Source organism: Tubulanus polymorphus, chromosome 3 (assembly GCF_964204645.1).
Source record: "Tubulanus polymorphus chromosome 3, tnTubPoly1.2, whole genome shotgun sequence".
NCBI classification, from domain to species: domain Eukaryota; kingdom Metazoa; phylum Nemertea; class Palaeonemertea; order Tubulaniformes; family Tubulanidae; genus Tubulanus; species Tubulanus polymorphus.
The window spans coordinates 6313923-6340432 of record NC_134027.1 but is presented as its reverse complement, the minus strand read 5'-3'; the positions used below and the strand labels follow the sequence as shown (position 1 = coordinate 6340432).

Sequence of the window (26510 nt, the reverse complement as noted above, 5' to 3'; positions counted from 1 at the left end):
GTCGTGTATTGCAGTTTGAAGAAGTGTTAATATATGATAAATTGTCTTTATTTTGATTACTTGTATAATTATCTAAATGCTCAATAACAATTTAAAACCATAGCCCATACTTTTCTTTGTTCAAGTTGAAACATTTGAATCACGATTTGTTGACTTCCTTGAAGCGTTGATCAAAAACGTCAACTTATCTTAACTCAAAATGTGCCAGACCAGATACAGACATTATAGAATACATTCACATAATTTCTGTCGCATATAATCTATAATTCCGCAGGGTTAGAAATTCTCTTAGATGTGTTTTCATTGCTGTCTCTACTTGTACCGAGGTATATTGTTGCCTTCTCGCTCTCGCTCTCTCCCCTCTCTCTCTCTCTCTCTCTCTCTCTCTCTCTCTCCCCCCTCTTTCTCTCTATTTCTCTTTCTCTCTGGCTCAATTGATTCGCCGGTTCGTCCTTGCATCGTGAAATTACTCACAATCAGCCGCTGGGTCCTTCATACCACTCCGTATAGCTACTATACTACCACCTACACCATATGCGTACAGATGACTCTCTGACATAAATTTATCATGTATATCTCTTTAGCGTAGTGTCTGTTTAATAGTTTTGATACGAGACACATTCTTGTTAAATCCAATATATTCATCTGTAATGAATTTTCATCGCGGATATTTTCTCTCGGAGAGATTTGAATTTTTGCGTGTGTGATCGACATTTTTTGGAAGTTCTGATTTGTTTTTTTCTCTTCGTTGATCGGGATATGACTTTCACATTCTTAGACATGTGTCACGGTGGTTCATTCGTCGGAATTGGAATTATACACAATGTGTAAAATGATGAATGCACATTAGCTCAGAGTGTGGAAGTTGTAACACCTTGTTTATTTGATTGATTGGTTTTATTTTTTTAGTCCTATTGAAAACCACACATTTAAATAAGGCCTATTATTCAAACCAGAAGTTTTTAGCCTTTGATGTTTGATGTGAAATAATTACCAAAACCGCTCTTATGATTCAATCAATGAAAATTGAAATTTTTCTTACTCAGTTCCCTAGCTATGTTATTAATTTTGAACGCATTATTATTAGTCGGCATTAGTCATTTGTATTATTTCTTAGAGATTCTTCGCCATGAGAAAAAAGAAATGAAATATCATTGTATACTTATGAATTATTTGTATTTGGTTATTTGAACTATGCGAATCATTTGAAACGAACGAAAAACGCACAACGTTTTCACTACTAATGTTCCAGTTTGTTTGTTCCCGTTCCGATTCCTAGGAAAATGTACGTCGATCTCTATCTGCGCCAAATAAATATTTGATCAGTTTTGTCTTCGCCGATGGTATTACTCAGGAAGGCATTATTTTCCAGGTGTTTTTTCCAGAAGCCACGTTTTGCACGGCGTAATCCGTATTGCAATTTTGTGTCAGAGGATTCAATTCACCGAAGTTCCACGATGAATACCTCGTGTTCAGATAGAATTTGAAGACAGTATTTTTGATCGGTAAATGTAAAAGTGCAGTTTGGCCAGGAATCGTTTGATCTTCAAAAATGAGATACATTGAGAATTGTTAGTAATTATCTAGTACTAATTTGGCATTTTCAGAAATTATTCAGATTAGATGTTATGACATGTGTATTATTGCCATCAGAGACTAGAATTTCGATAGAAATGACAAACACAAACGCAGACAACATGATGAGAATGGTATTCATTTTAATGGGTCACATCAAACTACACTTTATCATATCATTTGGGACTGCTAGTTGGATATTGGGTGGGTTCCAACATTTTTAGATTCAATTTTAGGAATGCAGGCCTGATTCTGAAATTATAGCAAATAATTCCAACCCGATGCAGTGTGGATGCTAAAAAAATTCACATTTTTCGTCTGTCATCAATTCAACTTGAATACTTTTTAGATGGAGTTAAATTGAATCTAGATAAAAAGTCCAACTTTGATTGCCCAGTGCATGCCCGCTAGCGCACCTGGTGGATCCTCACTTGCCACAAGACTGAGTTGGTCTGATTCTGTTTGCGCTATTATTATTTAGGCATTTGAAATAAAGATTGACGAATCTAGCAAAACATGAATATCTTTTTGCCCGTTATTTGAACAGACCATTATTCGTGTTTCTTTTAAAACGGTAGCAAAGTATACAAAACTGAAATGATTCTATTGTCCGAGTATAAATTAATGGATGTCCTTAATATAAACAGATGGAATTTTCAGTTAAGGTTAGAGCGCAAATAATATTATGTATATCTGCAAGGTTCCATATTCGGGAATCATTAATTCTAATTATGAACAGATTATGATTCATGAGTTTCTAAGTAGAAAAATGGTTTTTTCTTGCTAATAATGGCCCGATGTCTCGGCTGCGAACCTTTTGGACCATCACATGAGGGAGTCATTTGTAAAAATGACTCGTTGCTGGCCGTACATCAAAAATTTGATTATTCAAAAATCGCAGGCGTCAACAGAAATTCATTATGAGATTAGATGAGTTATCAGATCAGTCACGGTATTATAATTGTATTTACTGAGGCTAACAGTACAGCCTCCAATCATACTTAATGCGCTGTCAATTGTTTAGAAGTTTTCACTTGTTTAACCCTTTGCTGTTGAATACAATAGAAAATTAAGGCCTATTTACGATGACTATCCCAACTTTGGAAGCCTTAGAAATTCTGCTGCTGTTGATGCGGATGCCATTTGTGTGTGTGGTTTGGCTGTGATTCAGGGTAACAATTGCCAGAAAATGAGAATCACTTGTATATAATTAACTAATAAATGTGAAACTGCTGTGGCATGGGAACATGCGCTTCATGTCAATTATCTATTGTACTATATGCAGACTATTACTATAGACACTATTATCATAGTCAGTGTGATTATTTTTTTTGGAGTATTTTTGTTTACCACAATTATTCGGGTAACCTTGCGGGCTGATCGCAGATTTTATTTGCATAAAAATCTCGAATTCTGATCTATTGCGCAATTGACGAAATGAATATGCAATAATTACGAGCTCACATCATATACATAGGCTATGTAGAATGTTCCAGGGTCGAAAGTATCCATGAAAGGACAGCTAATTTATTCCCATGTGTGTTATTGTTATTCAACCCCATTCTGGATTACGTGTTTCTCATTGGTAATCCCTAATGACATAAAAAAGTTTAAGTTTATATTTTCATTTTAACTCTCAATTGATAAGCTCTTAGTTGTCATCCCAGTGAAATTAAGATGTTAAGTTTCAGTCTCCGCTGACGCAATTATCCAGTCTAACCTTGTCAAAAGTTATTTTTAAATAGTGATAGGGCAATAAGTTCCCAGCGGTTTTTCGAGCAGTCCCGGATAATTAGGTATTTTACCTTCAATGTTGTATAATTGCGTTATGTATCTATCTGTCTGACCTGTGAATCAAAGCTAATTGGACGTTAGCGCTCAAATCGTGATCAAGCCGAGTTTGTTTTTTGATGCAGGTGGGTCAACAAACTAGCTATTTAAATTGGGTTACGGATCACAGAGGTCGTTAGTAATTGAAGGATTTGCTTCAGATATCGTTAATTATTGCTCAATACCTTTGGTAGTTGATTAACACCAGCCGTGTATGTAATTAATCAAAATGTTTGACAATTTGTCTCGCGCATATTTGGCAAATTAACTGTAGATATGTAAAGATTTTCACGGCTGATGGATGATGATTCGCTGAATTGGCGTAATTTGACGAGTTCGATATCTACACTTCGGTAACCTCGATTCGTTTGGATCTCTTGATACATTTATCCCGCGTATCAGAGGCTTCATTTGTATTGCCTAATCAATCGACATAAGGAAAAACCCGGTATAAAAAAGATCGTATTGACTTTTACTGTAATACTATCGACATAAGTTGACTGACTGCACTGCCCTCTTCGTCAGTTTTGTGAACTAAAATCCATTGATTTTTTGTAACTTGCAAGGTCTTCAATTAACTAATTGGAAATTTTTTTTGCATAGTTTCTGACACTTAAGCATACACTGTTTTAATGCGACGTATATGTTTTCGTTAGTTGAAACTTGATGCGTATCCTTTAAATGCTATCGTGTCGATACCTTTAACATGCGCGTGCTGATTTTCCTTTGATGCATTCCCTTCGGGGAAACGTTCAACTTAAATTGATTTAATTCTAATCTAATGTAATTGCAGTTTAAGACGTCGAAGCATCTCGAAATCTATGTGAAGTTGTTAGATTCAAATGCAATTTAAGTCATTCTCGAAGATCTAGGTTTTGATCGCCATAATTGTTTACGATACGGATTATATCATCGAGGAATCTTTGATTTCGGAAGAATCTCTTCGAGGCAGGCTCAGTCGCTCGTGAACCTGGTTTGAACTAGAATATGATTAATGTCACGTCATATTTTAAATAAAAGGAAAGATTTTAAGTAGTAGACATGTATATAATATATCCATCCTCTACGATCAGGGATAACTTGATTGACATGATCGTTAGTATAATGACTAATTAAGAATAATTCATCTTCCAGAGAAGTTAGCATGAAGCAAGCCCTATATACGAGTGCAGCTGCTTATTTCTTGTAGATTTATTTTTTTACTTTATTTTTCCTGGTTACATAAATGCAGTGTAATAGCTACCTTTCGTATATTATACAAATTTGATGGATTGTACTTAATTTGCACTTGTTTCCTCTTTTGACATCAACTGCTCACAGCATTATATACGAATGCATCATTTTCTTAAAAAAATGAAACATCTTCGTAGTATGGCTAGTTGCTATTTGCATATGTCAGGATATACCTATATCTGAGTATAAGAAGTTTGATTGTAAGTTTGAAACAGATCGGCTCGACCTCGCTCAATTAGAATTTTGAAAAACATTTCTTACAGCGAATCCTTTTTTCTCAGATTTTTTTTTCGAAATAAAATGCCCTGAATCGGGTTACTGTTGAACCCCTGAATCGGGTTACTGTTCAGCCTGAATCTTGTTACCGCTTAGCCCCGAATCATTATTATTGTTTAGCCCTGAATCATGTTACTTTTTGAACCCAGAATCATCTTTCTGGTAAACTGTATATCACAGGGATTTTGACAGTAGATAAATGATGATGCTGGTGGTACGCAGGTAGATACAGAGGTAAACCAAATATAAAGTGTGCTGCCCTTCGACCAACCAGGAAACTATGTTATTATTTGCGTTGATAATGCTATATTTGGCTGCATACTCCGGACCAGTTTTACGGTTTGATTCATAAATATTTCTCACAATAGAATGATTTCAGTGTGTAGGGTTTGGATCGGCTGTTGATACTAGATAACAACAATAAAATCAACGGGAAAAAATGATATTTCAATAGTAAAAAAATATAGATATCCTGTTACTTTGTATTTGGAAAATAGATATTTCCTGATAGGGTTCAATGTTCGTGATAATAAAACGTAAATACCATGAACTGATAAATCAACTTCGATTCATCCCTGTTTCGCTTATTTTTGGAAATGTTTTTCTCAGTAAGTAGACCACTGCGTGTTGCTTGAAAGTACGTTTGTGTCGTTCGATAAACCAGGAAAATGAATTCGAAGTATGGTTTTTTCTTTAAATATATCGATGCGTCGTATAATGATTTAAACCGAATTGCGCAGTAACGACAAACAGGAAAAATCACACCGCGAAATAGGATTGGTTCATTCAGCAATTTTTCAAAGTGAACAATTTTTTTTAGTTTTATGAATGAATGCTGACGCGAGAGGTATTGTGTTTTACATGACCAGATAAGGCAATCGTTTCATTCATAAACGAAAAATGCATCGTAAAAATTGATAAGTTGTAAACAAAGTTGAATGAATTGACGTCACGATTCATCGATCGGCGATCGTCTATTTTTACCTTTTCGCTCTTCAAGCGATGACTTTCGTTTTAAAAATCAATATCGATGCCATACTACCGGCGCGCTCGGTGACGTATGACTTTCATCTAGCGTCGAGTTCAGCCCTGAAGATATAACTTAGTACTATACTAGTATCGACTCCTACGCGTAGAAGCCTTCAATCGATTGACGGGCTGCACTAGATTTTTATCAGCAATTGTCTTATGTTTACCCCGAGCCCCACGGCTAGGGTGGAACATTATGGCGGTTGTCGAAGCCGGCGCCGTGTTATGTTTTCGATATTACCTAATAACAGCATCAGCCAATCAGGAACGAATGATTTACGCATGTGCGTTATAGTCGTTGCGTATATGCGGGTTTTTGAGGGTTGATTCGGTTTGAATGAATGTACCCATGCGTAGTAGTCCAATGTACATCATTCGATTTCCAACACTCAGCCGAGGCCTGGTGTCGTCTTGCGGTTGTGCAGTCGGTAAGTCAAATTTTCAGTTTCACTTATCGTTACTGTGTAAGGGTGATAAGGTGTGGTGGCGTGCGTGGTTGCAGACGATGTCATTCTATAGTAGACGGCGTCATCGATGAGGCGTAGGTGTCAGCTACTGAGACTGCTGCACATCTAACGATTAGTTTACTACGAAATTCATTCAGCCGCAATTCAATTTTCTCAGTAATCCTGGGTCTGTAACAGTGTATGTTTATAGTTCGTTATGAGAAAAAAGCCTTTTTATTCAATATTCTTAGTAATCCTGGGTCTGTATTGGTATATAAACTCTATAGTTCGTTTTTAGATATTAAAAAAGCCCTTTTCTGACTCAAAATCTATTCTAATCTATATTTGTGTTATTTCAAACACATTCATTATTTGTCTTAGCTCTTGGATAGAAATGTCTGTATTTTGAAGGAAGTGAATGATTTGAAAATGTTTTGATACGTGTCCAAAAATGTTTGTTAGCATATACAATTTTCATGATATTTATGATCATTCGAGATGTATAATTTATGCTTGATGAAAACTAGCTTGAAGGAGCCTATTTTTGGGTATTGGTTATTTGAACTTTGATTTAAATGCTTGGTTATCATTTGAGCGTGGGATGAAATGAACGAAAGGGCGTGTGATGTCTAAGTTTGATATGTCAAAAGGTTCACTTTCTTTTCGGTAAGTTAGTCTAGTTATTTGAAGTCGTCTAGTTTATAGGGTTCCCCATATTATATAGTGCTTTGATAAGTTTGAGATGTATTCCAAAAAATAAAAAATAAAAAATTCTTTCTTAACTTACCATATTAGATTAAATAAAAAGCTACATGTGGGGTGGGGTTTATATGCTGTAGACTTTTGTCTTTCGTTATTGCTGGAGTCATGGGACATCGGTGTCCCCAGGATTTCTAAAATGACCAAATTCACTAGATTCTTCCACACACTACTGTTAGGACTTATAGCAAAAAGAAAAAAAATCCTAGGGCTAGATTTTTTGGAGCAGACTAATTTATGAGGTAAAAAGATATCTCATTATTTCAAAAAGGGCATTATGGCCCAACTTTCGCACCTTTGAACCCCCCTAAGGGGACGTCTATGTTGGATGATTGAAGTGAAGTCTAAAATCCAAATCGATTTCAACATTGACCACAAATCAGTGTGTATTTCACATTATTGATGGATTATTGACATCGTCTTTGTTTGCTTACAATTCCGATTGGGCATTTACCTGGGGACGACATAGGATTGAACGAAATTCTTGCCTAGTTAGTCACTTTGAGGTTAGGCTTGAAATGTTGCGACTTATTGTGTCTGGACAGGAAGTTCATTAGAGATATCGATGACCAGGTTACATGCACTGTAACTATAGAAATCTTAGACAATCACGAATAATTCAAATCTTATCTCCGGATTTCATGTTCAACTGATGCGCATAACATCGTCATTACGTCCAGGACCGTTTCATGTATCAAACCTTTTAGACCGATATGAAGGCTATAATCGATGTCTTCATTTTATTGTCCTCTAGTGTGGTTTTCATTTTTTGGAATAATGTCATCTAAGGGTTTCTATTAGGAATATTACTAGTCTGAAGATTATATGTCATCTTAAAGTTACTATCATGTAATTATAAGAATATCAAATCAATCATACATCATTGTTGTTATTATCTTCATTGTCTCTTTGATATTTCTGTATTCTCCTCTCCGTGTATTTATATCAATTTTAGTGAATTTTTCTGTAATTGGAAGAGTAAATACGGTACAACTAACTACAAATTAATGGCAAGTTTGATATTAGAATATTCTAGGTGTTAACCGCCAGAGACTAATTTCATTGACAGAGTGGCGTTAAGTAACAAACTGATGATGAATTTTGAATGTTTCCTGGGGGTGAAGATAAGTTCTTATCTGCTGAGAAGATGAAACAAATTATCTATAGATTTCTTAAGAGATTTATTTGCTGACGCATCCGTAATGTTTTTGTACATTTCTAGTGCTAACCGGTCATTGAGAGGAGGTTAAGCCTTTACGTCGTTCATCATCGGGTAGATGAAATTGACAGTAAGTCGTCGGATCAATATGATCATTAATATCTATTGGAAACTAGACTACGGGTTTGATTAGTGTTCGTTCTTTCCACTAGAGACCCGTTGTCCCCTCGTGAACAGACATTCATACTTGAATAACAGGCTCTTCATCTTGGTGCTCATTTAGTTCAATTTACCAACTAGATATGTCCATGATTTTACCAATCATTAAATAGTACAATATTTTCATCTGATTCCAATAGTTTGAAGCTATTTTTGTAGGGTTTGGGAATGGTTTATCTGTCTATCTATAATGGGGGGAATACCCAAGAGACACCGGCTCTTCTAAACTTGATAGAAAAATTGTGACGAAAACGTATGCGCGCAATGATTTGAAAGACTTTTTTGGCAGCGAGACCTATGCAAATGCCTGGTTTGATGATCGAAAGATGTGACATATCATTATAATCATAGTGAATCAATAATAGATGTGTGAATTGGGGAACTGTGAGTACTACAGCATATCCACATATATCATATAGAGTAATTTTTAACCATCTGGCGCAGTCTCTTTACTATTATTATGAATGCATGCTATTCAAATTTTTTTTCATTTATGATTATGGTGTATATGTGTATCGTATGTTCGGTTTGAAATGATCTCTTTCACACGAGCTCACGTGCTGTATTTAGAATGAATCGGGATTTACACAGATTCCTAATGTTCAGGACGCCAGAATCATATCTACCTGTCTTACTTCATTAATCCTTGAGTGTTTCATTCTTGTTAGTGATATTTCCAGGCAGAATTGTGTGGGATATGGGATACTTAATGATATGTGGTGGTGACACCCGTTACCACCGAAGCCATGCCCATCAATAAAAGCTCTACAAACTCTTAACATAAAATACTGCGTTATTCAAATTGCAACTATAGCCATTTTGAATAATACAAGCTTGACAACAACTTTTGAATGATATTCAAATGTTTTCACGCGGTATCGATAATCGATATTAGTTTTAAGATGAGTAGACTGGGGGTTAGTTTACGAGTAGGTAACGAGGCCACTTGTATTCACCTATTTTCAATTTCGTTGGCAGTTTCTGAACATCCGGTTTTGCGAATGTGTATATTTCGCGTAGTACTCAATTTAAATAACCGCGACACTTTCATTGACTAATTTCCGATAAAACGTCGGTGAAAAAACGCGCAATCGATGACAGGATATGTGAATTATTCACCAAAATAAAGTCATTGACTGGATGCATGACATGCATGCTTTTACAACTTTGAATGACCACTTCTCAAAGATAGAGAGGGAGAGAGAGGGGGTATGAGAAATAGTTGAAAAATAGACACTCTGCCGTGTAGTGTTCTGAGGGAAGCTTGATGCACCTTTTAATGCATTTCCTTGCTAAAAATTCGAACTTTTAAATCGAATTTAAAAATGCTTTTAGTCACACCGAATGATTCCCCTCAAACAGTACATTATTCACTGAAATTTAAAATGGCGAGGAAAACCGCTGCTATCTGACCAGTTGTTTTGCCATTACTCAAAGATGGTATCGCATGTTTCCAGAAAGCAGTCTAATCAAATCCCAATCAAGTTTTAGCAAACCAATTTCATAGTAAAATGCAACTAATATGTACCATTTCAGATTTTAATACTTTTGACTTTCGACGAAAATCCATGTTATGAATACTTAACGTTTATCTACGCGTGGTTAATGTTTTTATAAACATCAGTGATCATCCGGGTGATTATTAGAACTTCAGTTTAATGTTTCGCATTGACCGCGCTCTACCCTAGAAGTTAGCATTCTTGTTGATGGATCACCTGACCAAGTCATAAGTTAGTAATAATTCGTATTGAAATGTAGATAATGAATTTATGAAAGCGAAGTACAAAAAATACGGTACACGCTTTTTCACCATCAACTTGTCAAATGTTTTACCTAATGAAATTATGGGAACAGCGATATTTTTAAACATTATTTCTTCGGACCACGTTATATGTTTTATGGTCAACAAACACGGATGAAGTAGACCTTGGCTTTTTTCGCTCATCGTTTCCGAGAATGTATCCGTATATTGAAGTGAAGTCGAATCATTTTTAACGTTCGTTTGAACTTCATGACGATGATTCTGCGAGTTTTTCATGACAAATGAACTTTTGTATTGAATTGATTTCTGATTTTTGGCTTTCACCCAATTATGAAAATGTAGATTTTAAAGTACCGAGACAAACTTCCCTTACGAAATGTCATTCATGTAGAGTGATGAAAAGGTATGCCATAGGGCATAACTGAATATACGCCGAGCATCAATGAATGACACGGATATTTGGAAGAAACTAAGGTCAAAGGGTATTTCCCATCGTTTAACATGACATTTTAAGTTCTTTTGGAGAAAGATCAGGGTTGATTTCGTTCATCTAGGTGTGGTACGCGTGCGTGGGGGCTTACACTTTCGGTGAAATGCCAGTAGAGGAACCTTTGTTTATTGCTTAAAAAATTCACACACCGAGAAAGAGACGACAGACTGTTGAAGGCTGTAATGACCATGTACTAGTGATAACTAACGATACGCGCTGATTCATGACAAAGATAAAGTAGCAGTTAATGGAAATTTCAAATAAATGACCTCTTACACAGAATAATCGAAAGACAACTGCGTAAAGCTGGCCGGCCATTTGAATTACAGCGGCTTAAGTAATGATCGGCGACCATACGAGATATTCGTCTTATAGTTTGGCAGCAGTTAATCTGGCGGCGTTTTGTTTCGTTGGAAAACTTCTCCTCCGTCTGAATCTGTTACATTTATCTTGATCATCGTATGGAAATAGTAGATTACGAGTGGAACTCTTTCTCGCAGCTGTCAGTTGAGTAAACATATGCGAATTCATTGTCAACGCGTTTCGGTCGATTTAGAAAATTCGCCCCGAAAACTGAAATATCATGAATTCGCCGTTTCACTACGTCTTAAGACGGTTTTTATGGATCGATACGCTTTCAAAAATTGTTTATGGGTCGCGCGACCGAGTAATGTCGCCGCTCGTGGAGTTAATCCGCGGAGACGCGGATCGTGCAATAAAATCTTACAAAACTAGGTCTGATTTATGAGCTATGTCGCAACGAGATATTCGTAGCTATCCCGATTTGTAGATACTCCGTTCCGATAAATAACGACATAGTATAGCGACATAATACAGTAACTGCGTCACGAAAAATTGACCGTCAAAGATGGCCGTCGTCGAGCCGTGTTTGCTCTCGGATGACTTCTGGTAGCCGCAAATGCAAATAATTATAGCTTTGTCGCGTGACGAATGCCTATATGAATAATTTTTTTCGAATCGCTCAGACGTTGATGACGTCGAAGCCTACGCGAGAGGAGCTCGTCTAGAAATGTCTCGAAAAACGGCGCAGAAGATTTATCGCTCGATAAAATTCTTGTAAGCGACGACAACACGATAAGTTTTCACATCGCTGTAAAAAGCATCTCGGAATTGAAATTAAGTCGATCTCTCGTGGAATGAAATTACTTTTATGCCATTCAGTCGTTTGATAGAATGTTTTAATGCGTCCAAGTTTTTCCATCCGTAGCTCAGACAATAGATAAGGTTCATACATTACTTTAATTGAAAAAGTCTAACTCGATTATCCCCGGACCCGAGGTAAACGTTAAACACTAACTATTACAATAATGGCCTGAGTATGGACATTTACGACGAGATATCCCTTATTACTACGCAAATACTCTTCAAATGGCTTTCACTATTTCCATTAAAAGACAAAATCCCCGGATTTATAACCTAATAGCTTTCGCCGGTATATATTAGTAATTTAGTACGTTTAATGGCCGCTCTATTCTGAAATGCCAATGGGTCAGTTTTTATTAGCGAACGTGCTTCGTATGATTAAATGTAAGTACGGCAATTGGCGGCTTAAAACGGCAGAATTTTACGGAACAAGTTTGCCCATTAAAAGAGTACATTTATGTCAATCAGTGATAACTTTAGACTCCGTTTGAAAAAACGGCAAAGTCCATTTGAGCAGTTTGGCTGATTATAGTAATTTACTGTATGAAAACTTATCAAATGGATATTTAAAAAAGATTAAAACCATCAAGAAAAAGTGCTTTTGGTTTCAACGAACTAAGTACATTTTCGTAGACCCATAAAATTTCCGCTACTGATTTGATATATGGGACATTTCAAAAACTGTCGCCGGAAAAATTCGCTTTTTAAAAGTGTTTTCAGTCTTGAATCGTTAAAAACAGCTGCCGAATTACAAACTGCCACAACAACTATCACTAACACGCTTGTATTGAAAATATATCGCCGTCAGTGTGCCACTTTCTTGGAAGCGGGCACGAATATTATTCGCACGCGCGACAGAAAAGGATAAATTTGTTAATGGCCTGGAAAAATTGACACCGCGCGCTAATGGAATATACTAGTGTGAATGTTACTCTGTGCCTGTTCATCGAAGTACTGAAAATATAAATTGTCGTCGGTCATGCGTTTAATTGCGTCCACCTTTATGTATGTATATTTTCTTGTTTTTTAAGATACCACAATCAATGAGTAGATATCCGTTTCTTTTCTTCTATCATTTACATTGAAACCATCATCAGCCGCAGTGTGCGCGATTTCAGACAGAATTGAATAGATGAGAATTAGATGAGGCGCTGTCTCCTCTCTCATATGATTATCGGGGGCCGCGTAAAGTACATGAAAATCATTAGTCTTAGGTTCAAAGTTGTCTTACATTTAACTAACCTTGGTCTAAGAATGGGAAGTGCTTATTTCCGTGACAGAGGTTGTTGTCATGTTCCCTATTTATGTCTATGGGATATATAGTATTGTTACCTAATGATGCTGGGTGTCGCCCTGTGCCATAGAAAGTCCATAATATTTAGATTAGCTTCAATCGTCTCAATTGCTCGTATTGTTGCTGAACTATAGCCACAATCACATGGAGATGATTTTGCCTGGGCTAAATTGGATCAGGCCCAAGTCAAATTTGGCCCGTCCCTTATTAGAGCGCTCTCTTGAGCGAAATTTTGAGCTGCGCTAAATTTGGTTCAGGCCTGGTCTGACATTTTTGGTTTCGTCGAAACTCAAAATTACAAGAATTTTTCATTCACACTCAAATATAGATATTTCACCATACCTATCACGTATGGACAGACACTAGTAGGATTACATGGTTGATAACAGGATAAGATTTACATGATTATGATGTTTTCGTTTGTTCGCACATGAAAATGATAACGATCATAATGATAAGAAATAGTCAAATTCAACATTTCTAAGTTATTAGTATGATCATTCCTGGTTCAGGACTTTTTGATGGATGGAATTTTGATGAAGTTGCATAACTGGAATGATATTATCAGTTTTTACAGTTGATGCCTTTATTCAGCGTTTGTGTATGGTAGAAATTCTGAGAACATCATCTTTATAGTTAGAATTCTTTGATGATGGAAGTAGTCTATCGATTTCTCCTGTTTCAAGCACATTTCTCTGGTAGCGATTTAGATTTCAAGCGTTTTTCGTGATTTAAGACTAGAGTACATTTAAAGAAGCGCTTAGGAACATTATACCAAACTATGCTAGTTTGTGTCTATTTCAACGAGGATTCCATGCTAAAGTTCTAACTAATAATAGCACTACATAAAAATAAGATGTATTATTGTGTAATTTTGGTGGTTAGATTAGCATCTGAATCAGCTCAGAAGTTGCTTAAGATTTCTGTCCCTAGTGCTATGTCAAAATTGACTCTAGGGTCAAGATGATGGAAAGGAACTAGCTTACACCAAAGCTCAGTTTACAACTGCAGGAATGGTTCCGGATTTTCAATTTCTTGTGTATAATATAGTGAATGTAGATTTCATAATCTGTCATCTCGTGGATCTTTCTTAAGATCGATATTTGTTTCTGATCGACTGATTCCGTGATAGAATACGTGTCGACCCTATCGAGGGATTCAGACTTGACCTAATTTTCTATAGCCGGTATTTATTCCGAACGTAGTCCCCGCCGTAATTAACGAGAGAGTGTGGCGATGTCTTCTTCCTGCATCTCTCTCGGCATTCATCCATATTAATCCTGCGTTCGGCTCGACGCCGCAGCCACCGCCACCGACTCAGGTTTGTTACGTCTGCTCCTTGTACTAATGAATACTGACGTAAGCCGTGCATAGAGAAGAGATCCTCGCCGCCGCCCGTCACTACACACTACAACCGGGGCCAGACATTCAATGGAATCAATGCGTACGATGATGTCGTTGCAGTACAACAACAACCACAACGATCGCCACTTGAAAGGGGTTAACCAGATATCAGCTGGCTTACTATAGTGTGTTGTGCGCGCGTTGTGTGTGCTATGCTGGCACTGGCAGTCGGAATTTGTCAGACGGCAATGTAGGTCTAGACACGGTGAGATCATGGACATTTTTGGACCTTCATCGAATGACTAAACATCTACTATGGAGGTATGTATGAATGACGTTTAGTATTAATATGACGTTCCACTATCGCTGCTTACTAGCACAATATAATATCTCCGGCGACAGTAGTAATAGTACTATGCTTGTTGCTGCATTGAGACTACGATGAGAGACGACTACGACAACGTACAACTCGCTTCTATTCACAGTAGTGATTCAATCAATTTCTCCTCGTATGACGATTTCCAGTAGACTTTTAATTATTTGAAGCCTTCGTGTTTCTTCATCGTCGAGCCCGATTTCAACTGTGCATTACCTGTATCTGATACCTTAAAAATGATTATAAGTGTATATATTATATAAAATATAAAGCTGTGTATATGTACATATGAATGAATATAAGCTTATATAGTTTAGATATATCCATGAGTCCGTGTCTGTCTCATGTGGCAAGGTGCCATAGGCATAGTTCATTTTGCCAGAAAACTGGCAGACATATTTGTCGCGTCACGGCGTAAGGTAGGTTAAGGTAATCTCGTTGGTAGTTGCTGATGGCGATACGTATAGTTGTGCTACACACAATTTTAGGCATTGATTCTCGGGTACTGATTAGATGAATTGTTCAATACGAGCTAAAGATCTCGATTACCGTTTCTTGAGTGACCGTGTTTTGACCGGTATTGAGCGGATGTACTAATATCTGTTTCGATGCCCTAGTCTGGGTTCACAGCAGCTGGTTTCACTGATGACACCGCTGAAATAATGCTCAACATTTCTTCAGGTTTTCATTATTGCACCATGTTTTGGCCATGACTTTATCGAAAGGGCAACATGATCATAGATCTAACGTAGTGGAGTTCAGATAATTTATCTCATCTTTACTAGCCCCATTTTGGAGATTGATTTTTATATGTAGTCGTCAGCTGTTTGGTTCGGTAAAATTTAGCCAGTTTAATGCATTTTCTGTAGGCCTATTCATTCCCAGCTAGCTAAGAAGACATACCATTTTGAGTATATAGTACAAATATTTCAATACCACCTGTCAAATCGCGGCTGACAGATGAACAGGTGATTCTAATAGAAACCCAGATAGGTAGTGCTGATGATGACATCTATATGGTTGTTCATTGACAATATACATTGTCAAACGACATCTGTGTTCCCGGGGACTTGGGGTAGGATGATTTGGTGATGAAATTTGCACCAGCACTGTTGACAGGGTCAAAGTATTACAGTTATCTTGTTACTCATGTGTAGAACCTATTTTAGTTTTATGCGTAGTTAGCCATAGTTAGCAAAGTTCAAATCACCACCAGGCAGAGGCATCCCTTGATTAAGTATGCTCAGACATAAATAATTGCCTTTAACACTATATGATATGTGTGAATAGGTTGTCACTCTTTTTATATCGTGTATATATATAAGTTCTGCGGCTCTAGTAGTCCTATTGGCTTGTGAATGGAACAGCATTGTTTGCCGAAATCACAACTCCATTGTCGGTGACCTAATCAGGACTACGCAAAGAGCGCAGTACTGGAATTTCTGAATACGTTCATACTGAAATATGTTTACTATAAGTTTTAGACACAATGACTTACGAACCTATCCGAGCGGTTCCATTCATTCTGTGAGAGTGGGTGTCTTCATTATTGTTGTCGCGGAGAAACATTCCATGCTTTAAGAGCTTTTGCAAAAACTGAACTATGCGTTTTAGAATGGTTTTTGTAATGTCTCGTCTTATATGCCCGCCAGATTTCATTGCCTCGCAAATAATACCGGCGTAGTAGTTCAATGAATAGCGCAGAATATAAAGAGGTACATTCGTTCCAGTTAAATTTATTTTGATCGATCCACGCGATCATCGAGAAAAGATATTCTACATTCGAAGCGAGGTGTGATTTATTTTGAAAAGCAATCTCTGAAAACATAACAAATTGATATACGTGCGACGGTTATTTGAACTGGGTGAAATATTCTATTTAGTCGGCAAATATCGGCGCATGTACGGGAAGCGAAGAAAGAACGAGTCCGTCTGCGAAGTATGAGCTACAAATTATGTTTAATACGGACTTAATGACATCAGTAGTCCTAGAAACTTCGTACGTTGCAGCAGACAGAATATGTCTGCTGTCACGAGATGAATGTAGTCGAGTATGACTTGTTTTGGTTATTGTTCTAGCCAACAGGTTGCCGCCGAGCGTGTATAGAATAATGCATCGCTGTATTCATTGAACGGTTTGTGTATAGTACGTTATGTGATAACGTCAGGCCGTAGTCGTCGGTGGCGGCGGCCGGCGTACTGCGCGATGACGACAACGACGATGATGGTGCCATACACGACGACGTCGTCGGTGTGTCGTCGAAATCCCGATATTCCCGCCGGGGGAAAAAGAGAACTTTGAAGTTTATGAATCGATGGATGAATTCGGTTTCAAAATTCGAAATGTAAATCAGTTTTCCGATGGGAAACGACATTCCGTAGTGATCATTAATGATTTAGAAGCGCTAACTGAAGTAAAAACCTATTTGCTTTTTATCGGCATAATAAAGGGGGTGTTGCGATACGCGCGACACGGCCAAATACATCAGTGATAAAAAAATATCGACAGATTTTCACTGCTAATAGCTTCTTAACTCGACACTCGCGCTAATTCAGCCTATAATGATCAGATCGTTAGGTTATTCTAAAATCAGTTCAAACATGTAAAATTTCAAGACCCATTTCCATAGTTATGAGTTGAATTTCAAATATTCCATAATGACTAGTTCATTACTCTCTTCACTCAGAGCTCGAGTTATCTCAGTTAAATCATTGATGATATGCAAGTCATCGTAAAACTAGTTGAATATGATTGTAAAATTTTTAGAATGTATGTATGTAGGCTACATATGTATTTGTTTGCACTGATATGAATTAATTTCCGGAATAATCAGAATATAGCGCTGTCCAGACACCAATCAATAATCATACGATGTTGAGGATACCGGCTATTTGTGCAGTAGTTAGTCTCTGTCTGATGTACTTACAATCAATTGATCTTATTGATTGCATTGATAGATTGATCGGAAATTAATGTGCAGATGGCGTTTTACGTAAAAATACGCGACGAAAACGCGTTTAGGCCGGCGATCTTAATGAATGACGCGTTAAAAACTGTGTCGGGCGACGCGCGAATGAAGGGTCCATCGACGATATGCTCCGGTGCATTGGTGCGATTGTTCTCGAGCTTATCCTGTCGAAAATTTAATAGGGCTCAAAATCGATGCCGGTTATCGGAATTGATGTCGGGTTGTCTTGTTACGAATAATTGAACGCGCGAAATTCTCGCGTCAATGGCGCGAAAGAGAGCGAGAGAGAGATGTATCATATACAGACACGAAGAGATCATTCCACAAAATATCGGCCACTTGATAAATAAAAGGAATTGGTTTTATCGGTGTTTTTCCTATTGACGATTGTCATGTGTAGTACGCATACTGATACGCAGTCTAATCGAATCATTCAGTTTCATAGTAAACAGTTTAAACTTTATGCCTAGATATTGTTGAATTTAAACAACGGGCGGGCGATGTGAAAAATGAATAAACCGTTGAACAGGGCGATTTTTGCTCGGCAATGTGTGCAACAGCGACAGCTTGTACTGGCTTGTGTGCGTAATTCATGAATTTTAGAGCAAATATCCTAAATTCCTGAATTTACCCTAATTCAACTAAATTAGTTACAATGTATTCGAAGTGATCGTACGATATTATGAAAAGTATGAAACGAGAGATTCGTAAAACCGGTCGACCGAGTCTTCGTCTTGTCAGACCGTTGACCCTGAGCTGCCGCTTAAGTGTCATCACTGAAAATGAGAGTTAAATTTGAACTCTTACTAAACGATCAGTGTTGAATTATTGAACGGCATTCGCCTCGTCTCTTGTTATCACACAGACGTCGTTAAAGAATATCTGCTGAGCCGTTTTCAGTAAAGTTTCCAGTTCGTGGCGATGTTGTCTTATTAAAATGCAGCCTATGCGCTTGAGCGCTGGAAATTTGCTGCGAGACATTAAATCGTTGCTGATACATAGTCTATTAAGAAGTATCTGCGGGACTCTCGGGAGAGTCGTTCAGGCAACTCTTACAGTCCCGTACGACCTGATAGCTGTTGATTTAGACAATTCGCGCTTTCATTTTGATTGAGCTGCATGAAAATCGACATGTGAAATTTAATTCACTTTCGCCGAACCCTACCAGAGAAACGTGGAACAGGAATTGATCGATTTCATTAGACACGCTGCGTTAATAGGGCTTCATTAATCTGGAAAAAGTTAGTGTACCTCAATTCTTTCACCGTCGGTTTTGATTACTTAATTATCTACATCAGACGTAGAAATCCACGTAGAGTTTCCTGCGCTCTTTCTTCTCGTCCAATTAAATCCAGTATTTACTGGAGCGGTGGATATGTGTAGCTGGCAAAATTGTTACAAACATTGGGAAAATGATGTAAAATAAATGAATGTCTTTGATGTTTTTTGGGGTTTTTTCCTCAGGACTTGGTCATTGGCAACTTTCTAAGATGGACTTTCGATTAACAGTCAATGAACCTTATTTGTCAATGAACCTTAACTTACCGGTGACTAGTTTTTTTCTGTTGCCGTAAACTCAAACTGTTTGTGACGTATAAGTTTTGTTTCTCTGGGCATTCTCTCATTTTTTTGTTCTTTTGTCACCGCTGATTTGTGGGTTGTAAATCAAATGACAAACGCTACAACTTTTTTCATGGAAAAAGCTGAAAATTGCATTTAATTAATCCAGTAAGGTCTGCATATATGAGGAAACCAGTTACTTCCGGCATAATACTTTTGCGACAGGATTTAAATCCATCCCTCCTGTATTCGGCCAGAAAAATGAGATAAACTTTCTGCTGACAGGTTTCAAAAAGTATGTAAAGTCTAGCCTTAAGGTCGAAACTTCATAAAAAGATCGTAGAAGCAAATTTAATCTGACAGGCTCGTGGGGCCAGTAAGTAGACATAGAAGCGGATTTTAAAGCACCAGTTGTAACTGCTTTTTGCCGTAATATTAGTAGACAGTTTGATTGGTGATAATGTGTAGTACTATTTGAATCAAATTTGATGGCTAGTGGCGTTTATATACCGTGTAAATTTGCCTGAAGTGGCGCAGTGGTGACGGTATTACTAATGTTCCTCAGGGGATCGCGTTCAAACTGTCTTTAATCTGGCACTTTTTTGTCTGGTGCAGAATTATTCCCGTTTCGCTAGCCCTTCATCCCCTTAAATCCACTCTCCATTGTTATAAGACCAGTATCGTTTGGGGTTTATCAATGTCAATCGATTTATATCAGACATCTAAATCTTGATTAGTTACCTGATAAGTAGGTCAATCAATGCCACTACGATGTGATATTAAACGCGATATTCAGCGTTCTTTTTTCAACCATTGAAAAATTATCTTATCGAAAAAAGCACATATGGGACGAAAATAATGTAATATAGGCCGTCGTCGTCATCATAGTAGAGTGGAATTGTTTACGAGCTAATCAATACATCTGTCAATTTATACTCAGACGTAATGGCAGATAAACCATGCCAGCGTTACACATCGGTGATACATTCTCTACCTGTGTTCACATAGAAATGGCGAAATTATAGCTGCGCTAAATTATTTCACTATAATATTGTCATGTTACGTGTGTATGGCTGCATCTACAATCGATAGGATAGGTATATATGGGAACGTAGACGTTGAATGAACTACGAATCAATAGCCTGTTGAATAAAAGAAAGTGAATAGTGATTGCGTGCGTGTGTGTGTGTGTGTGTTCTAGAGTGACCATCACCGGGTCACGGCGTCGTCGCCGTCCGTACTTTTATATCCGACCCGTCACCTGGTCTGTACGGCGTATCGAGTTGACCCGTGTGACCCAGCGCCGATGAATCGCCGCACGATTTAATCAACCCGGATGTATAATATCGGGCCATTGTGAATAGTGATTTTGGAGTATTAATTACGCGCAGTTTGTATCGAATTCTGATGTCATAGCAACTCGGGAGGGCTCGCTTCATTACTATGAACAATTGATATTCCGAACGGTTTCAGACGGAATCGTTCTCAAACACATAACTCACCGACGAAAACTATCGATTTCTCTCTCGGGCGGCAGTTTTGCTCGTCGTATTATTCAGTCCTCTCTCTCTCTCTCTCTCCCTCTCTCCCTCTCTCTCTCTCTCCCTCTCTCCCTCTCTCCCTCTCTCCCTCTCTCAAAAATCTTTAAGAAAATCGAATAAAGAATGGATTGAATTGAACTTCTTTTGCCTTGATTCTTATACGATAGTAGTGCGAAGAGCCCTCCAACGAGTCCAAGTGCATGCATATGTGCTCTTTTGTCGATAGTATGAATTCAGAAGACTAGTGTCAACATCTAAAATTCATGTTGATAGTGTCAGTGTAAATAGGCAAATTGTGCAATATATATATATATATATATATATATATATATATATATATATATATATATATTATATATATATATATATATATATATATATATATATATATATATATATATATATATATATCTATAGCTGTAACGACCAGTGTCGAAATCATACTTTTCCATAATATGATCAGTTGTACAGGAAATGTATGAATAGGAAGGAATGTATTATTTACGGTTGTTCAGTGACGATACACAAAGGTAAACTGTTGAGAAATGGAATATTAGAATAGTTCGTGCCAAATTGAATCGAAAGTCAAAGAAACAAAATTTGCTATTAATCAATCAAGTGCCGTTATATTCATGGTTCAGAATATTAGAATTCATGCGATGAAAGGATTTTATCCGTGTTACGATGATTCAATGTTGGATTGAATATTTTCATATAAGCGCTGTACCCTTTCCCATGGTTTTTGTCAATATTCTCTGAATTCGGATTGATCGGCAAGGATTTTGCTATACCAGCCCCCCGGAAGTGTATTGCACAATTCTTTGAAATGACTATCGCTATAGAACAAGAAAACTAACTCGAAAGTTTATTGACGCCTTGAAAAATAATGGACTGTTTAATACTGCCGATAGTAAATGATATGATACAAATTAAATATAATATTAATGTACAATAAAGTTATTTTAGATTTGAATATATTGATAATTGAATTGAATTGACTGGCAACCAGTCTAGCCCCAATATATTGATGACATAATGTATATCCTCTCAAAAATAATTATGAACATTTATCAAAAATAGAATAAGATTTATGAAATATATTTGATTACGAAATAAATGCTAATATTCACATTTGTGATTGCTATCTTGAAATGCCAATATTGATGATACACAGAACCGCTTAAATAACGCATACTAGGTTTCAATGTATATGAACAGTTTTGTAATCATTTTTATGCCGTCGCAAAAAATACCACTCTTCAGTTCACCTTACAAGACTTCTCACTGGCAAACCTCGCTCAAGTTTTTCAAAAAACTTTCTGTTTTGCTATCAACAATTCATGAAATCTTTGATTCAGATATGCAAGGTGGAACTGGGTCCATTGTAATTGTTTTAAATATAGAAATCGTGAAAGTAGTGTCTCTGCTATCCCACGAGCTCTGAACAAAAGAAAATCAGCTCCAAATCAGGGCTAAGATATTTACAAGTGTTTCAATTCAGTCAGTCATGTTCATAGTACAATCGTGGCCAACTATTTCCGGCTTTAAAAAGAAAATAAAACTTCACTCTAAATGATATTCCCCGAACTATTAATCGAAGTCTGAGTAATTCGTGATAAGACTCTATACTACTATATTACTCGTTCCGTTGAGACCGAAATGCTAAGTATTTGGGATTTACAATGAAAATGCTGATCATCAGTTGCAATGTTCTCTAACCAGTAACATAGAAGAGTAACGTTTTTAAGTATATGTAGTATATCTATTGTAGTCATTTCAATGTTGTAGCGTTCATGATTGTTTTAGAAAGATATGATTGGAATTTTATCAGAAATGCGCTTTTATCTGATGTCGACTGTGCACTTAGTTTTCGGGAAGGTATTCGAAAAGGGCATTCCCCTGAAATATTAATCCGAAAATGATTGTCGTTGTCTGCTGACTCGGTCGACTGAAAGACATCTCGGAGAAAGACGAAGCTGCTTCCGTTAAAATACGGGTCATCGGCGCGATATTTGATACGTGTCCTCCTCGTAATTTGGTACCGTTGAATTCTCGTGTGTATTTTTCGATGTCGTGACAACATATGACAATGATCGGAAGAAAGGATCATGAGGTGATTCTATACAAGAGAGATAGAGCTGAGTTACAAGCACCGTGATCCGGTGTTCGTTCGATAAAGTGAGATGACGATCAGGTTACCGGTTGATTAAAATACGTTATGAAAAGAAATGCTAAGATTTTTAGAAGATAATCAACCGTGCATCATAGCAGTCTTATGAAACATGACAACCAGATTTTTGCCAGGTAATCAAGAACATATAATCATAGTCTATTGGTCGTAACACGTATGGCAGGTATGATTTCCAACTGTCATGTTTATGCTAGGTTCCAGTTCTATTCGACGGAATGTAATTGAATTAGTTTCATTCCTCTGCACGAGATTTTCTATATATTCAGTAGTGGACAATTAGTAACAATTATCTTTCATTTATCCAAGTCGAATTTCATTGCTTCGTCAATTACGCTTGCGTATAAGATAGTTCGAATCACGAGACTGGTTGTCACCTGGGAATCGAAATCATCACCGATCATTAAGATCATCTACGAAAATATACGTGCGCGCGCGCGCGGAATTTTGCGAATTCAAATCTTGTTAAAATTTGAATATCGCCCTATCAAAAGCAAATTGAATACGTTTTTCGACTTCTGACGACGACACCGTTTAGAAAACGCGGGGCGCATTTTGATTCAGAAGTTTTCTAATTTGCGAATTCCGCGCTCGTGAATCAATCATAGCCTACAGCTAGGCGACGTCGCGTTTTCTGTGAAAAATATATTTGTAGGAATTTGATGCTTTTGACGTAAAAAATAGCCGACATATTTCCGATGAATTATCGCCGGTGATAAAAGCCCGGCGAGGAGAATGTAATGATTAAATTGATTAATTTGATTTTTAGTAATTAAGATATAGCGGAACGGCCGTAGATATTAAATTGTCATCTTTCCTGACTGAGGTAGGCAATGCGTTATTTCCCCTGTGGCTTTTACGGTAGGGCGGATATAAATTGCGTACATGACTCTTTGATATATATATGAATTTTGTAGTATTCTAGTATCGAGACCCTAGGGTTTATCACACGTTGGCAAATAACACATCTGAATGATTTTATCATAGCGTCATCGCCGCGCCAGTGGCAGCTCCACTTACCTGCACGTCACCAAATATCGTAGCATTTTTGTGCGGTAAATGATACTTTCGTGTAATTCAACCCCTGTATTCCGAGCTCGGGTAAAGAACTTGATACCGCGCTCTGCTATTTAACCAGGACTTAGAAAACTAACGATATGATAGAAGAAATTTGTTCATATATATTTATCTTTATATATGTATTATTCCATGGGACTTTCGTCAGCAGAATCATTGAAAATATTTCATAAGTGGGTGTCTTATTTTGATAACTTGATGTTTTTGTTACAAGAGACTTAACATGTTACATTTTTGTCATGTGATATATATATATATATATATATATATATATATATATATATATATATATATATATATATATATATATATATATATATATATATATATATATATATATATATATATATATATATATATATATATATATATTATATATATATAAATGTGTAGCGATTTATCTGTTTCAAGTGAACACGCAATTTTCCAAATTGTAAACATATCCGTATTTAAATTAGATTTTATACGAAATCGGAAATTTTTCTTATCCGAATGAAATCTGCAAGTCATCTGTCAAATTGGTGACGTTGGCTGGATTATAAACAGACAGACAGACAGACTTTATACAGATCTAAGATTCTCTCTTGTTTAAAAAGTGAAATCATCCACCACCGCATTTATAGTAGAGACGGCAATCATGAATTTTGGATAACTTATTAGACTCATTCATTTCATAGTAGTCTGGATGTGGTCATTATATTCCCTCTTGTAATTTGATATAACCTTTTCGTTGATTATGTATGAGATACTGTCTGTAACCTTTCTGTAGGGGACAATAACAGATATTATTAATAAGCAAGAGTTTTTTCCAGTTCGTACTCATCCACTCTCTTCATCATCATCGCCATTGCGGACTAAAGTTTGGATACAAGTTTACAGTTATTCAGCCGTGTCCCAATCAAGAATAATTTCTTTGCCTCGACATTAGAAAACATTTGAAAAAACTGAAAATGATAATGTTTTAATTCTGATATACTTTTTTGGTACCATTTGCAATGATATGAAATTTCCAAAACCATTTAATTCGATATTGCAGCAAATAGTTAGCTTGGCAGATACCTGCCGAAATGGTCATGTTGTTCAGCTGGCAAGAATGCTTCGAATCTAAGGCCCTTATTTCCCGTATGAATACAATAGTAACGAAGCTTCTGACAAGACAGCCAGAATCTTAACGTGACATGAATTCTGATCTACAAACGCCAGCTACACTATTAGTATATCATCAATAGGGAGTATGGCATTATGGCCTAGTGTCTGGACTGAAATTTACTGACTGTTTTTTTTAAATCAGATTCCAGTGTATCCGCTTATTAATTAACAGATGATGGGATCTGAAATTTTTAAGCACGTTAAGTTAAAGACCACTTTTGGATACACTACCAGTACATGTGAAAGATGGGCAATGGCTGAGAAGGATGAATAAATCTTGGTTCATGTTTAGGTGTTAATGCGTTCCTTTGTTAGAGAGTTTGAGAACTATGTCTTTATTAGCTTAGCTCAGCACAAATTTTGATATTAAAAAAAGTAACTTTAATTACATGATGTCGAATTATCCTAATTAAACAGAACCTTTGATGTCTAGGTTTAGTACTTGAGTGCTAAGAAACTGTTGGCAGCCACAAAAACTCTCATTTGAAATTGAAATACGAATAGATAAAAATACATGAATGTTTGATTAAAGTATTATAAGTTATGATTCGTAGAAAACAGTTTAACTGCACTAAAACTGCACGGGTTGCGATAAAAAACTTGTATCATAATTTGAGCCATAAGTTAAATCTGGCTTGATGCCAGTAACATCAATGCGTTTCATTCATAAAATATTTTTTGTATAGAACTAAAGATTATTGACATCAATATTGACCTCAGAATCAGCATATAGATTACGATATAGTTGTGACTTCACTATCTTTAATGACGTCATCTCTCTTACTCTGTATCAACTGACACACTTACTTTCCTATTCATATAAACGTTCATAGTGATGTCATAGTCATGTTATGACATCATTTAGTTTAGTAATCAATGCGCCGGAGGCTACCTACGATCAGGTTTCTTTCTATGTACGAATCTATGTCGCACAGACATTTTTCCCATAGCTATCGATCAGCAAGTGTGATGATACTATAGCAAACTGCCGCTCGAGGCGGAATTGTTTTCCATTCTTGGAAGAACATTTAGAAATTGTTTGCCTTCCGTCCCTAGGTGAACAAATATAT

The 26510-nt window shown here is 36.8% G+C and overlaps 1 protein-coding gene across 3 annotated transcripts in view; it reads left to right on the top strand.

Annotated features, from left to right (window-relative positions):
- The window catches only part of LOC141901473 (uncharacterized), a 116932-nt gene that overhangs the window by 64231 nt on the left and 26191 nt on the right, over window positions 1-26510 (top strand). Inside the window, exon 1 of one of the 3 annotated variants that reach the window (XM_074788735.1) lies at window positions 14831-14901. The exons of 1 other annotated variant lie outside the window; for it this stretch is intronic. Coding sequence is in view for 1 of the 2 variants with exons in the window: in XM_074788734.1 (XP_074644835.1) it covers window positions 23309-23330 (22 nt within the window). In the remaining variant the exon portion in view is untranslated. Of the gene's footprint in view, window positions 1-14830; window positions 14902-23237; window positions 23331-26510 lie in introns of those variants that run through there. One more of the 3 variants, XM_074788734.1, reaches the window with a different exon arrangement.